At 37.8% G+C, this 12,062-nt stretch overlaps 3 protein-coding genes across 9 annotated transcripts in view; 2 read left to right on the forward strand and 1 right to left on the reverse strand.

The window, feature by feature from the left end:
- The window catches only part of zfyve1 (zinc finger, FYVE domain containing 1), a 7,885-nt gene extending 6,392 nt beyond the window's left edge, over positions 1-1,493 (forward strand). Inside the window, exons 9-10 of the mRNA XM_081378984.1 lie at positions 148-264; positions 525-1,493. Coding sequence (XP_081235110.1) covers positions 148-264; positions 525-757 — 350 coding nt within the window. The 3' untranslated portion in view covers positions 758-1,493. The remainder of the gene's footprint in view (positions 1-147; positions 265-524) is intronic.
- Positions 1,494-1,789: 296 nt separating this feature from the next.
- wdr21 (WD repeat domain 21) lies at positions 1,790-9,645 on the reverse strand. 4 transcript variants are annotated; one of them, XM_081378276.1, is made up of 14 exons: positions 9,562-9,645; positions 9,083-9,219; positions 8,393-8,448; positions 8,143-8,300; positions 7,828-7,910; positions 7,606-7,708; positions 7,172-7,315; positions 7,021-7,070; positions 6,506-6,585; positions 6,311-6,403; positions 5,617-5,714; positions 3,148-3,327; positions 2,900-3,014; positions 1,790-2,820 (listed from the first exon to the last, which is right to left on the reverse strand). In XM_081378276.1, the coding sequence occupies exons 2-14, from the start codon at positions 9,184-9,186 to the stop codon at positions 2,588-2,590; spliced, it is 1,497 nt and encodes a 498-aa protein (XP_081234402.1). In that variant the 5' UTR covers positions 9,187-9,219; positions 9,562-9,645; the 3' UTR covers positions 1,790-2,587. The 4 variants fall into 4 exon arrangements, with proteins under 4 accessions (XP_081234402.1, XP_081234404.1, XP_081234405.1 ...); XM_081378278.1 differs by having other exon boundaries at positions 1,860-2,820; positions 7,660-7,708; XM_081378279.1 differs by having other exon boundaries at positions 1,878-2,820; positions 7,660-7,708; positions 9,083-9,216.
- Positions 9,646-10,200: 555 nt separating this feature from the next.
- The window catches only part of dpf3 (double PHD fingers 3), a 37,182-nt gene continuing 35,320 nt past the window's right edge, over positions 10,201-12,062 (forward strand). For all 4 annotated transcript variants that reach the window (XM_081379111.1, XM_081379112.1, XM_081379113.1 and 1 more), the window contains exon 1: positions 10,201-10,322. In XM_081379111.1, the coding sequence (XP_081235237.1) occupies positions 10,291-10,322 (32 nt within the window). In that variant the 5' untranslated portion in view covers positions 10,201-10,290. The remainder of the gene's footprint in view (positions 10,323-12,062) is intronic.

Genomic DNA, 12,062 nt, shown 5'->3' on the forward strand with positions numbered 1-12,062 from the left:
ACTAAATATTGTAAAAAAAAAAAGAGCCTGATTTACTGGTTTCAATAATTTTGAAAGTATTACAAACTTAGTATAAGACACTGATGCAACATTTTGTGACATAATGGCATTATTTCAATTCATAATCAAAATTATGATCTCACACAGAACTGCTGAATTCAGCGCTGGATGAGGAGGAAGGTGGGACTCTGATTGCCAGGAAGGTGGGAGAAGCTGTTCAGAACACATTAGGAGCGGTAGTCACTGCCATAGACATCCCTCTTGGTGAGTTCTTCACTGTATTTCACAGTTTTATGAACATGTTAACATGATATGTTAATACTAATATGAATTCACACTGGAAATACAGTATAAATCTATTATAATGTTTTATAATTATTATTAATATACATTTTAAACCTTCGACTTGTTTGACTAACCTGTCATGTGATCTTTAGGTTTAAGCATTTTAATTTCATCATAGTTACATACTTGCACTGGATTATCAGCATACAAATGATCAAATGCACCTGTGTATTTACTAGGTCTGGTAAAAGATGCCGCCCGTCCAGCATATTGGGTCCCTGACCAAGACATCCATTGTTGCTCCCAGTGCCAGCGCGAGTTTAACGCCCGTCTCTCTATCCATCACTGCCGTGCATGTGGACAAGGAGTATGTAACGACTGCTCCCCTGATCGCCGGGCCGTGCCCTCCAGGGGTTGGGACCATCCTGTGCGGGTGTGCACAACCTGCAACCAAAAATCTGGAGAGCTCTAGCAGAACCGGACATCTCTCCGCATTATAAGACACCCCCATATGTGGCCACAGTGCTTCAGTACAGGTTGGGAGGGAAGAAGTGCTGCTCTCAAACCGATAAATCCTATTGGTTGTTGAAAACAAGAGGAACATCTCTGCTTTTTGTCCCAACATTTCATTCACGTCATGCTCTTCAACACTACATGAGCTGTTCACAGTTCAACATATGTAATGGCCTATGTATTTTCTTCTTTCAGAGGTTAAATCCATCAGGAAAATAAATGTATGTCAGACCTTTGACAATCCTTTGTCTACCATGCAATACGTTACCTGTGGGCGGGCCCAGATGGAACAAATGTTTTTTGGGAAAACCTGCAGAATGGGCTTAAATGTGATAGAAAAAGTGTTAAACATGCTTAATTGTGCAAGATATGAATTATGGGCGTTCCAATAATGTGGCTGCAGATCCATATGGACCTTCCTGTGGGTAAAGGCAGCTAACATAAGAGCCTCTACAGGAGACATTAGACCGGTGCACAAATATTAGTAATATTATTTACAGTACTGTTGTGTTGCTAAATTCAGTTTTATGAAAGATTTACCCTGTCAATTTGCTTTTAAAATGCAAAATTGTCCATATTGTTTTGCATTCCTTTACCCTCAAAGAAACCCTAGTGTACATTTTAGATTCATTACTGTTTGTCTCGATTATTTGCTGCCTATTATGAATCTGATCTCACATGATTGTGCTAAACTATCTGATATTGTTCAGCATAATTTAAATTTCTTCTTTATCATTTATTTTAAATGTGTGTACTCGAGCAGGACGTTTTTGTTTGACGTTTTTAAAATTGACCTTTTTAAAGAATCACTACCACGGTTGCAGAATCAAACTGCATAGTTACTCCTAACACAAAGCCATGATGAAACCGCACAAATGATTTGGCTCTGCATTATCTGCCAATCCTCATAAATCTCATGTTATTATATGGTAGTTGCTCTTATTTAGCCCCTGGTATGTGTTATGATCACTGTCAGTAAAATGGTTTTCTTGGCCAAACGAACACTCATTATGTAGAATCAGGTTATTATAGACTCAGTGGGGCATGTGTGGATGACTGAACATGACAGACACAGACATAAGAAACATGAATATCATTTTATATTCTTTGCACCTTGTATGCTAATTAAATTAAACTTGAGTACCTCTAAGAGTGTGGCTTACATACAGTATAAAAATGAGTAAATGCTGTTCTTAAAGCGACAGTTCACCTAGAAATTCTGTCATTTACTCGCCCTCATGTTGTTACAATACAAAACACTATGACTTTTTTCCTCTATAGATCACAAAAGAATATTTTTTGTCAATGATTTTTTTTTTGCCTAATAAATGAAAGTCAATGGGGTTTTGTTTGAACAAAAACAGTTAAATTCATGTTGAGATTTGAACTAAAGATACAGGCAAACAAAGTTTGGATTTATTTTGAACAATTTCCCTATTATTTTACAAAAAGTTCCAGCATATTTCAAGTAAAATCCTTTTTTTTCTTTTCAAAAGCCACCATAAACAATGAAATTGCACTTTTAGGAGGTATGTTTCAAGTGGCTATATGTGACTTTAATTTAGACATATCTAAAGCTTTTTCAAAATTAATCTATTGATAATATAACGAACAAGCAAGTATTCTGAATTCCTCACAGTCTAATCTATATATTACTTTTAAAAAAGGCAGATGGTATAAATGGCAACATTTTTGGTCAGTAAAATGACCAAATAAAATAAAATGACAATAAAAATGACAACAGATCATTTTCCACAGCAGCCTTATACTTGTTTTCAGAGGGTGATTATTAGCACGGACCCTCCAGTGTCGGCCCATCCTGATAGTCTTTGTTGTAAGAGTAGTAGTACAGATCATGCCGAACAGCCATAAGGAGTCCAGGAAGTCCTTTACTACCACCCAGCTGGGAGGAAAACACTACATTTGGGATCGAGTCCTTCCCTGCAGGGTGAGGCGAGGGGATCGTCCTGAGGAGACGGCTGTCACGAAGGCTCCAAAGCCGGGTGTAGCAGTCCTGACCCACTGTGAACGGTACACAGGAGATGTGGTATAAGCATTGCGAAACAACTGATCATGTGTGGGTTATATGAAAAAGACATACCAGCAAGAAGCAATCCTTCTGGCTCATTGACATGAATGGGTAGATAGGCGTATTCATTGTGGTGTCCGTCATACTGTTTGACGGACCGCTTGACACGGATATCCCACAGCTTAATCTGTTCAGAGACGATATGTAGGGAGAATAAAGATCGGGTAATTCATACCTGAGTGCTCTAAATGTTATAAGCTGAACCTATATTAGCATGATGGTTGGTGTGTGGTAATTTGAGTTGTTTAAGATAGACAGACATTGCCCAGCATGTCAGCAGCGAGGAGGTAGTTTTCATCCTGAAGCAGTTGGACCGAGGTGATGGCTGACTCCTGGTAGAAGCGGCTGGTCTTCCAACCGTGACTGCGACCCCTGTCACGCTGACGCAGGTCAATGCTGAAGATCTCTCCAGAGCGACAGCCGTTGAACAGCACAGGAGCCTAAAACACCAGATGCATGACACAAGTGTCCCACAGATATCTTCGTAACTCAAACAAGATTAAAATATATAAAATTCACAAAACTTTCCTGTATAGAATGTTAATTTTTAGAGTCAAGAAAATGGATTCCTTGCAAAAAAAACTTTTATGGTAAAACTAGATATGGTTTTTAATCAATCAAATATTGCTATAAACCATAAAATACTTTTAAAATCTACAATAAGGATCCATTTGTTAACATCATTAGTTAACAGTTGTGCACTTAGTTGTATTTGTTAATATTAATTTAATGGACCTGAGCTAACATGAACTAAAAATGAACAGAGTTGTATTTTTATAAACTAAGGTTAACAATATTCATGAATACTGTGACAAATCCATTGCTCATTATTATATAATGCATTAACTATTATGACCTTAAAGTGATTTTTTGTTTTATTAATTAATTATTATAATAATTCTGCTTAAACTTTGTTTTTAGGGCTATTATGCATATAAAGTTACGCTCAAGTTTTTTCATGTTGCATTGTCATCTTGGACTTGTTCTGACACTAAGTGGCTTGGATGCAGGAATTATTACAAATTATTCATTTCTTTATGTAAACATTTTTTAAGAGATACAAATGACTGAGATCACCTTTAAAGGGTTAGTTCACCCAAAAATGAACATTCTGTTGTCATTAATTACTCACCCTCATGTCGTTCCAAACCTGTAAGACCTTCATTCATCTTCGGAACAAAAATTAGGATATTTTTGATGAAATCCGAGAGCTTTCTGATCCCTCCCTAGACAGCAATGTCATAACCCACTTTCAAGACCCAGAAAGGTAGTAAAGACATTGTTGAAATAGTCCATGTGACTACAGTGATTTAACCTTAATTTTATAGAGTGACAAGAATACTTTCTGTGCACAAAATTTTTTTCAACAAATTCTTCTCTTCCGTGTCAGTCTCTGATGCTGTTCTTCTTTTGGGTGAACTAACGCTTTAAATTATAGTCAAACTGGGGGAGACCGGATAGTGGGAGGAGACAGACAGAGAGAGATTATATATGGCAATAGGGACATGATGCAGGCTGGACTGTATGTGTACTACCACTGCGCCATGGCCCCGACTTAAAGCAACACTATGGAACTTTTCCTCTGCGGTCCCCCTACAGGTTGGAAGCGGAATTGTCCATTACCGCTGTCGTAAATCATTTAGCCTACTGTCGCACGCACGCCCACTGTTTATCCAGCACCGGCTTTGGAATGAACGATGTCCACAGACAAGGTAGAGTATGATGCATGATTTTATGAAAGTATGATGTATTGCGACATCAAAAACGAAGAAAAACAAAATAATGACTATTGTAACGCTTGCCGTAAAGCAAGTCAAATTTGTAGTTTTCTTATGTCTCATTAGAACTACAGAAACGTGACCCGATCTGGCAATCTTACATAGTGTGGTTATAGAGCTGGTAAGTCCCGCCCATCCATAAAACCCTAGGTGGACCTCTAGGTTGAAAAATCGTCAATGCAAGTGAATGGGAGAAAATAATTATTTTCTGGTCCCGTTTGAATTGTGCCATGAATGTGAACATATGTTGTCTGTGAATTTTTAATACAATTTTTCATGTAAAGAATGCTACAATTTAGCGGGTAGAAGTTTGATACAGTTAGACTTTGTGTGAGAGCACTTTGTGGACTACAACTCTTCGCTGCTTTCGACGCGTTTGAAACGTCACCACCACTAGCACACGGACACTAGCTCACGGATCCCGCTAAACATGGCTGTGGCTTTGGTGCACTTCACCGCCTTCTTTCAGGGAGAGGACAAAATCGTTGAGGTTGGTGAAAACCACGGGTAAGTCAACTTTATGGGGTGACGTCATATAGGCGACATGTAGTCTTTCTCGTTATGTCTTTTCCACAACTGCTAGCCGAAGAATCATACCATATACTGTCAAACTCGTAACATGAAAAATTATATAAAAAATTCACAGACAACATATGTTCACATTCATGGCACAATTCAAACGGGACCAGAAAATAATTATTTTCTCCCATTCACTCGCATTGATGATTTTTCAACCTAGAGGTCCACTTGGGGTTTTACGGATGGGCGGGACTTACCAGCTCTATAGCAGATAAAGGACCGCAAAGCGGAGGCATAAGTGCCTTTCACCCTTTTACGACTTGATGAACCACTGAAACGATTTTGGAAACATTATTTTAAGGTAAAAAATGTTACATAGTGTTGCTTTAAACACAATGAACTTTAATTTTTCAGGCAATGCTCTCTTCTCACCCTTAGGGCAAACTGCTGAGCTAGAACATCACTTCCAGCGAGGTATGTTGCTCTGCGTCCAGTCACAGCATCCGTAACAATCACTCGGCGAGAAAGGCCTAGGTGTACATATAAAAATATATAGCCTACATATTCACCACTGTTCAAAAGTTTGGGCTCAGTAAGATTTTATTGTTTTATAGAAATGAATACTTTTATTCTGCAAGGATACATTAAATTGCTCAAAAGTGACAGTAAAGAAAGACATTTATAAAACGAATAAAGTCAAATAAATGCTATTCAAAGAATCCTGGGAAAAAATGCATCACAGTTTCCACATAAATATTAAGCAGCAAAACGGTTTTCAAATAATAATAAATGTTTCTTGAGCACCAAATCAGCATATTAGAATGATTTCTGAAGTATCGTGTAACACTGCTTAATGATGTAGTAATGATGCTGAAAATTCAGCTTTGCCGTCACAGGAACAAAATATATTTTCAAATATGTTAACATACAAAAACATTAATTTTAAATTCTAACAATATTTTTTTTTTAAATACTGTTTTTACTGTATTTGTGATCAAATAAATGCAGCCATTGTGAGCATTTTCTTAAAAAACAACAACCTTAAAACAGTATAGTGTACATTCATTCCAATAGCAGACACAGAAATGTATACAAACTCATACAATATCAAGACTCAAGAACTCACCAGTGCTGAAGGTTTTATCAGCCTGTGGGTTGAGACACCATGCACATGACCAAGCTGTGGAGATCTTAAAACTGCACAGCATCCCTGGTTGCTCTGAAGAAGAAAAAAGGAGCCAAGTCACTTCATCTTGATAAAGGGAAACCAAATAAATGTTTATTAAAAAATTTGGGAGACCCAAAAGGTAAAGATTTGAACCTGGATTGAAGTTGCTGAAAAGAGAAGCAGGTAATAAGCTTACACAGCCTGGCGTCTGAGAAATGCCCACCAAACACAACCTGAAAACACTCGTCAAGAAACACTTCCTTACAAATTAGAGATGTTCATGACTATTTGGTATTTGATTAATTGTATTTACTAGAGTAAACATGCAGGTATGCTCATCTGAAAATGCACAGTGACTAGTGCAGTGAAATATGATACGCAGGTTCATACGAAGAGTTATCATTAGGTATCCATTCAAAGTATTTCACAATGGAGAAATATTTTAAATTCATACTAAACATACTCTAAAAGTATACAGTGGAACGAAATTTCATTTCATAAGCATATGGTATTTGAAGTCCTCCTCTTCCACACAATGTTAAAGATTAATTAATCATTTATTTTAAGAACTGCTTATGAAAATTCCTGAAAACTGACACACTATTAGTGTTTATCTAGTAAAATAATTGAAGCTTTAGTTTCTAGAATCTGAAATGTTTAAAGGATACAGAACATGCGAGTCTGTATGCGTCACAGAGGCCCAGCATACAGAGTTCACCTGAAACAAAATTACATTTGTTCATTACGAATTCTCTACAACAAAACGTCTTGTTTTGCTTTTCGTTGGTAGAAAATTTCATTTTAAACTACCCAGCTTACCTTGCGGTTAGTAAAATAAAGATTATCGCACATCTCCACCGACATAGAGCCTTTTCTGCAGCCATGGAAATTCATAATGCCATACTTGCAGCCTCCGTGCGACACGTCATTCACTGTGAAAACCCTCTCACAAGCTGAATCTGCCTAATAAGATGCATCCAGAAAAAAAAAAAAAAGAAACACAGTTACAGAAAACACAATCACCGCCAAAGCTTAATCTTCCTTCTCGCTAGTTTTTCAAAGGATAGACAACTGGAGGCCAAAACCTAGGGTAACACCTGCCAACAACCCCTTTTCCACGAAAACAAAGCTAACCCAAAAATGGCTTGACTGTTCTCGAGATTCCTGACCTCAGCATAACATTCTGAGTTGTCTCAGAAATCTTTGTTTTCTTTCTAAGTCTTCAAGTTTTTCCCATTAAACAAGAGGCTCACAACGATGAGATGAAAGTTGTCAGTGTTTGGGCAGGTGGAGTTGGAGCTCTGCACCTCCAGCCTGTGACGTTGCATCCCACTGACTTTCACTTCATGGATCAGCCTGCAAAATGAGAACAGCCTTGTGATCAAATCCATTTTAAAGAATATCTATATCTACAAAATATCTATTAAAAGAAAAAGAAATAGAAATTATTCATAAAACATTATTTTATGCAATACCTAGAATAAGAGCTTGGGGGCAGCAGACCCAGGTGTCTCTTCTGTAACAGCAATGCAGAATTCATCCCTGTCCTGGGAGCTTTCTGAACAGAATCAAGGAGAAAGTTACATCTCAATAGGCTTGATAACAAATCAATACAATGATTTATTACCTACAAAACCCATCCAACTACTGCAGATATGCATTTGCACAAAACGTCAATAGACGTCTCTTAAAGAATGATGTTACAGCTGGAATTTACTGCAAAAACGTAGCAGAGAGGAACGTCCAGATAAAATACATGCACGTACATATCCAGTACTTCCCCAGCTCACCTTCTTAGGAGCATCATCCTCTGCAAGAAGTGCTGCTCTCTTTCTCTCCTCTTCCTTTTTCTGGAGCCCTTCTTTTGTCAAAGGGTTACAGTTGTTGTGTCCGGGCAACAAACGAAAGTATCGGTTTTTCTCTGGGTCAAAGTAGAAGCCTGGCAACTCTATAAGTGATAATGGTTAATGACTAAGTGAATCATTTTTGACTGCTATAACAGAAAGATGCGCAGAAGGATAATGCAAAGTAACATTTCACCTGGTGCAGATGAGGATGCAGAGGACGAACCTGCATCATCTGCTGTTCTCTCAGACCTAGAATAGGACTGGTGTTATGAATGCTTGTTGGTGGTAACAGCTAACATAAATACAAAACAAGCATAACTAAAAAATAATCTGGAGATGGAACGGAACAGCCGAAACTGCTCACTTTGGGTTTCAAAACTTCAGTATGAACACATGCATTGATTTGAAGTACAACATACATGTCAGTTAACGTGATGGTCCACTTAAAAAATGTATTTCACCCTCATGTAGTTCCAAACCTGTGTGACGTACTTTCTTCTGTGGAACAAAAGGAGATGTTCGCAGAAGGACAGGATCACTCACCATTCTTTTTCCAAAGAATGAAAGTGAATAATACCGAGGCTGTCATTGTTCCACGGAAAAAGACGAACAGGTATGGAACGGCATACGGGGGAGTAAATGTTTCAAAGTTTCATTTTGAGGAGCGTCTATGTCAGGGATGGGCAACTTCAGTCCTGCAGGGTTTAGCTCCAACCCTGATAAAACTCCTAATCCCAAGACGCTGATTAGCTTGTTCAGGTGTGTTTGAGTAGGGTTGGAGCTATACTCTGCAGGACAGTGGCCCTCCAGGACTGAAGTTGCCCATCCCTGGTCTATGTGAAAGGTGATCAGACTCAGTCCGTGTTAGTTAACTTAACGTTACCTATATTCCTGCTCATCGTGGGCTGAACGCTGTCTCCTCCGCCACTGTGACTGGTGTCGGTAACGGTCCCGGTCCCTGCCTCGAGCTTCATATCCCCGCTTCATTTCTACTTCTCAGGAGTCATGCCAGTATATCTGCTAAATTAGTTAAATCAGATTAATACCTTTATATTCAGATAAAGAGGAAAATGTTTGTGTTAATTTTTGATGTTAGAACATATGAAACTAAACATTTTCGGAGCATTATTAATTAAGACAGTGGTCACTGATGAAAAACACTGATTTGTTATGGAGTTGAACAAGGAGCTAACGTTAACATGCTAAGACTACTGTCATGAACATTCACGTGGCTCGTTCATTTAAGTTGACGGTTATTTTCACAGACAAGTACTCACATATTTATTGATCGACGTAATAACTTATTATGTATATACCATACATATACACTGTAGGTAAAACGGAAAGTCATAATAAACTTACCTGAAATAGATGCCAATCGTGCTGACTTCCTGTTTGGAAACTCGATTTCCTCACGATGACGCAGCGAATGCCCGCCTCCTTACTGTTCAATGGTGGACCACTGAGACTTTTCAATAATGAAACAATGTGATTGGATAATGAGCTGTCAATCACATCACATGCTGCTCTCGCTCATAGGGTTCTCTTTGCTAAACGAATGAATAAAAATATACATTTGTATATGACGATTATTGATGTATTTAAAAGTAAAAATTATAACAACATGTCTACCAAAAAATATATACAGTGTTTATTTTAATTGTTTTCATTATATTAATATTGTTAATATTGTTAATATATTTATATTTAAAATGGGCAATATAAAATTCACCAAGCAAATTCTGGAGCAAGCTGCAAGAATACAAATAAAGATCTAGTTAAAACGGTTAGATGAAGGCTATTTTGTAAATACTACAGTAGACTCTTATTCTGTGCCTGAATGTAAAAAAAGAAAAAAAAGAACATGTATATATATATATAGCATTACTTTATCTCTGCAGCCAAGCAAATAGTCTAAGTAAAGGTGTAATTTTTATAATTTTGACAGCTCTTGGAAGCCACGCCCAGATTCTGATTCCTAGTATTGTATTGGCCAGACTGCCGGACACTGGGGTCCGTATTGGCTGCTTTTCTTTCACAAGGATCCCAAAGAACTCAGAGATTTGGAATATTAGGTTACAGTGTGGCAAAATGGCGACTGTCATTCAGAATCCGCTGAAATCGTAAGTAATTCTAAACATTATTTTCGCTCTTTTTTGAAAACGTGTTGTATTCCGCTTGATTTAGAGTATGTGTGCAAACCGTGTCTCGAAATAGAACTGTATGCACCGTGCATTTTGTATTTCAAGGAATTATGTCCCAAACGAATAACTGTTTAATCCACGTAGTTTCTCTTTGTGTGGGTGTGATGTATATATACGTGTGACTAAACACATTTATAGCGTTATGTTCGGACATTCATTCTGCAAATGTGCAACGGTGTGTCTCAGCATTCAGCCTCTGATGGTCAGTGTGAGTGCAGCATTATATCGGATGCAATGCTTCGAGAGTGTAACGTTACAGACTCCGTTGACTTGTTTGCAGGACACCTAGATAAAGCCTTGGCCATATATGAAATCTGTCGGGATGAGCTGTCATATGACTGCACGAGCATGTCATCGCTAAACTACTTATAACGGAAAATAATCATGAATAGATCCAGATGATACACGGTGAAGTAAAACGATTACACGGTTCGGTTGCATTATTGTCCTATAAGTAGGATCGAATAATTTCCCCGTGGCCTATGGAGAGAACTGCTGGACAGACATAACCCTGTCACATATACATTGACAATTGAAAAGTGGCAAGTTGCAGAATAAGTTTTGTGGTTTAAAATTAAATATGTGCTTTTTTCACAAGAATTCATGAGATAACTTTGTTTAACGCACATATTTATTGTTTGATATGAGACATACATTGATATTTGCGTCGTGTCTGGTGATTGTGTAATGAAATATATAAATATATGGCTATAAAAACAGCGTAACATTCATTAAGTCAAGATCAAGTGATGGATAACAATGGAATTCACTGTCCTGTTCTCTCTTGTTTGTTGAAGTGCAGAGCTGATTTCTCCCATGTGACAGAATTCCAGCTTTTATTAGATTTACATTTATTAGGATTTTAAGGAGGGGTTTGTCCTACTTATTTTCTCTTTTGTCAGTACATTTAGGTTAAAATTAGAAACCCTACCTTGTAGGATATAGTCTTAAATATTTGATGGAGAAAGAAATGATTTACTTCCAGTATCATGTCTATAATCATTCACCTTGCAATTAATAAAGCACCCTTCAAATTTCACATGTGCATTTATCTTATGCTATTCCTGTAACATTGTCAGTAGACAAACTGTGGAATATTTGCAGTTCTGCAAGCACTTATAAAAAGAAAAAAAAGTTTTAGATATCCATGTTCAAAATAGTTATTAATACTTGTGCTTTATAACAGATTTTGCACGAGTAGTGTAACAATGTTAAATTGTTATTTTTTTCTTCTTCTTTGGTCATGTCTTATCTTGCAAGTGAAATAGGATTGCATCTGGTGAAAAAAAAGAAAAAAAAAAAGGTTGCACGACACCCTTGGATTCACACCAATCTAAATCATAGGTATTTCTATGATTCATCTCCATTCAAACTCAAGCTGATTTGTCGATATAAGCGTGTACACTGAGGGGGATGCACCATCTCTAAATGCTGTGGTGGAGCAGATTAGCAATATCCCAGGATCCCTCAGTACCCATCTGTTCCGATGACTAGCCGCAGAGATGTCAGTGGGCAAGAGACGGAGCCCCATCTGCTCCAGATCATGGACATAAAGCTTCCCTCCCATCCCACCAAAACGACATCAGGGGGTCACCGCGAGCAGGAAAGGGAGCTGTATACACCTGTCTGAGCACACTCTTGTGTTTTCCCCTCTCCCCA

The sequence above is a fragment of the Scardinius erythrophthalmus genome (genome assembly GCF_964197995.2).
Source record: "Scardinius erythrophthalmus genome assembly, chromosome: 11".
Taxonomy (NCBI): domain Eukaryota; kingdom Metazoa; phylum Chordata; class Actinopteri; order Cypriniformes; family Leuciscidae; genus Scardinius; species Scardinius erythrophthalmus.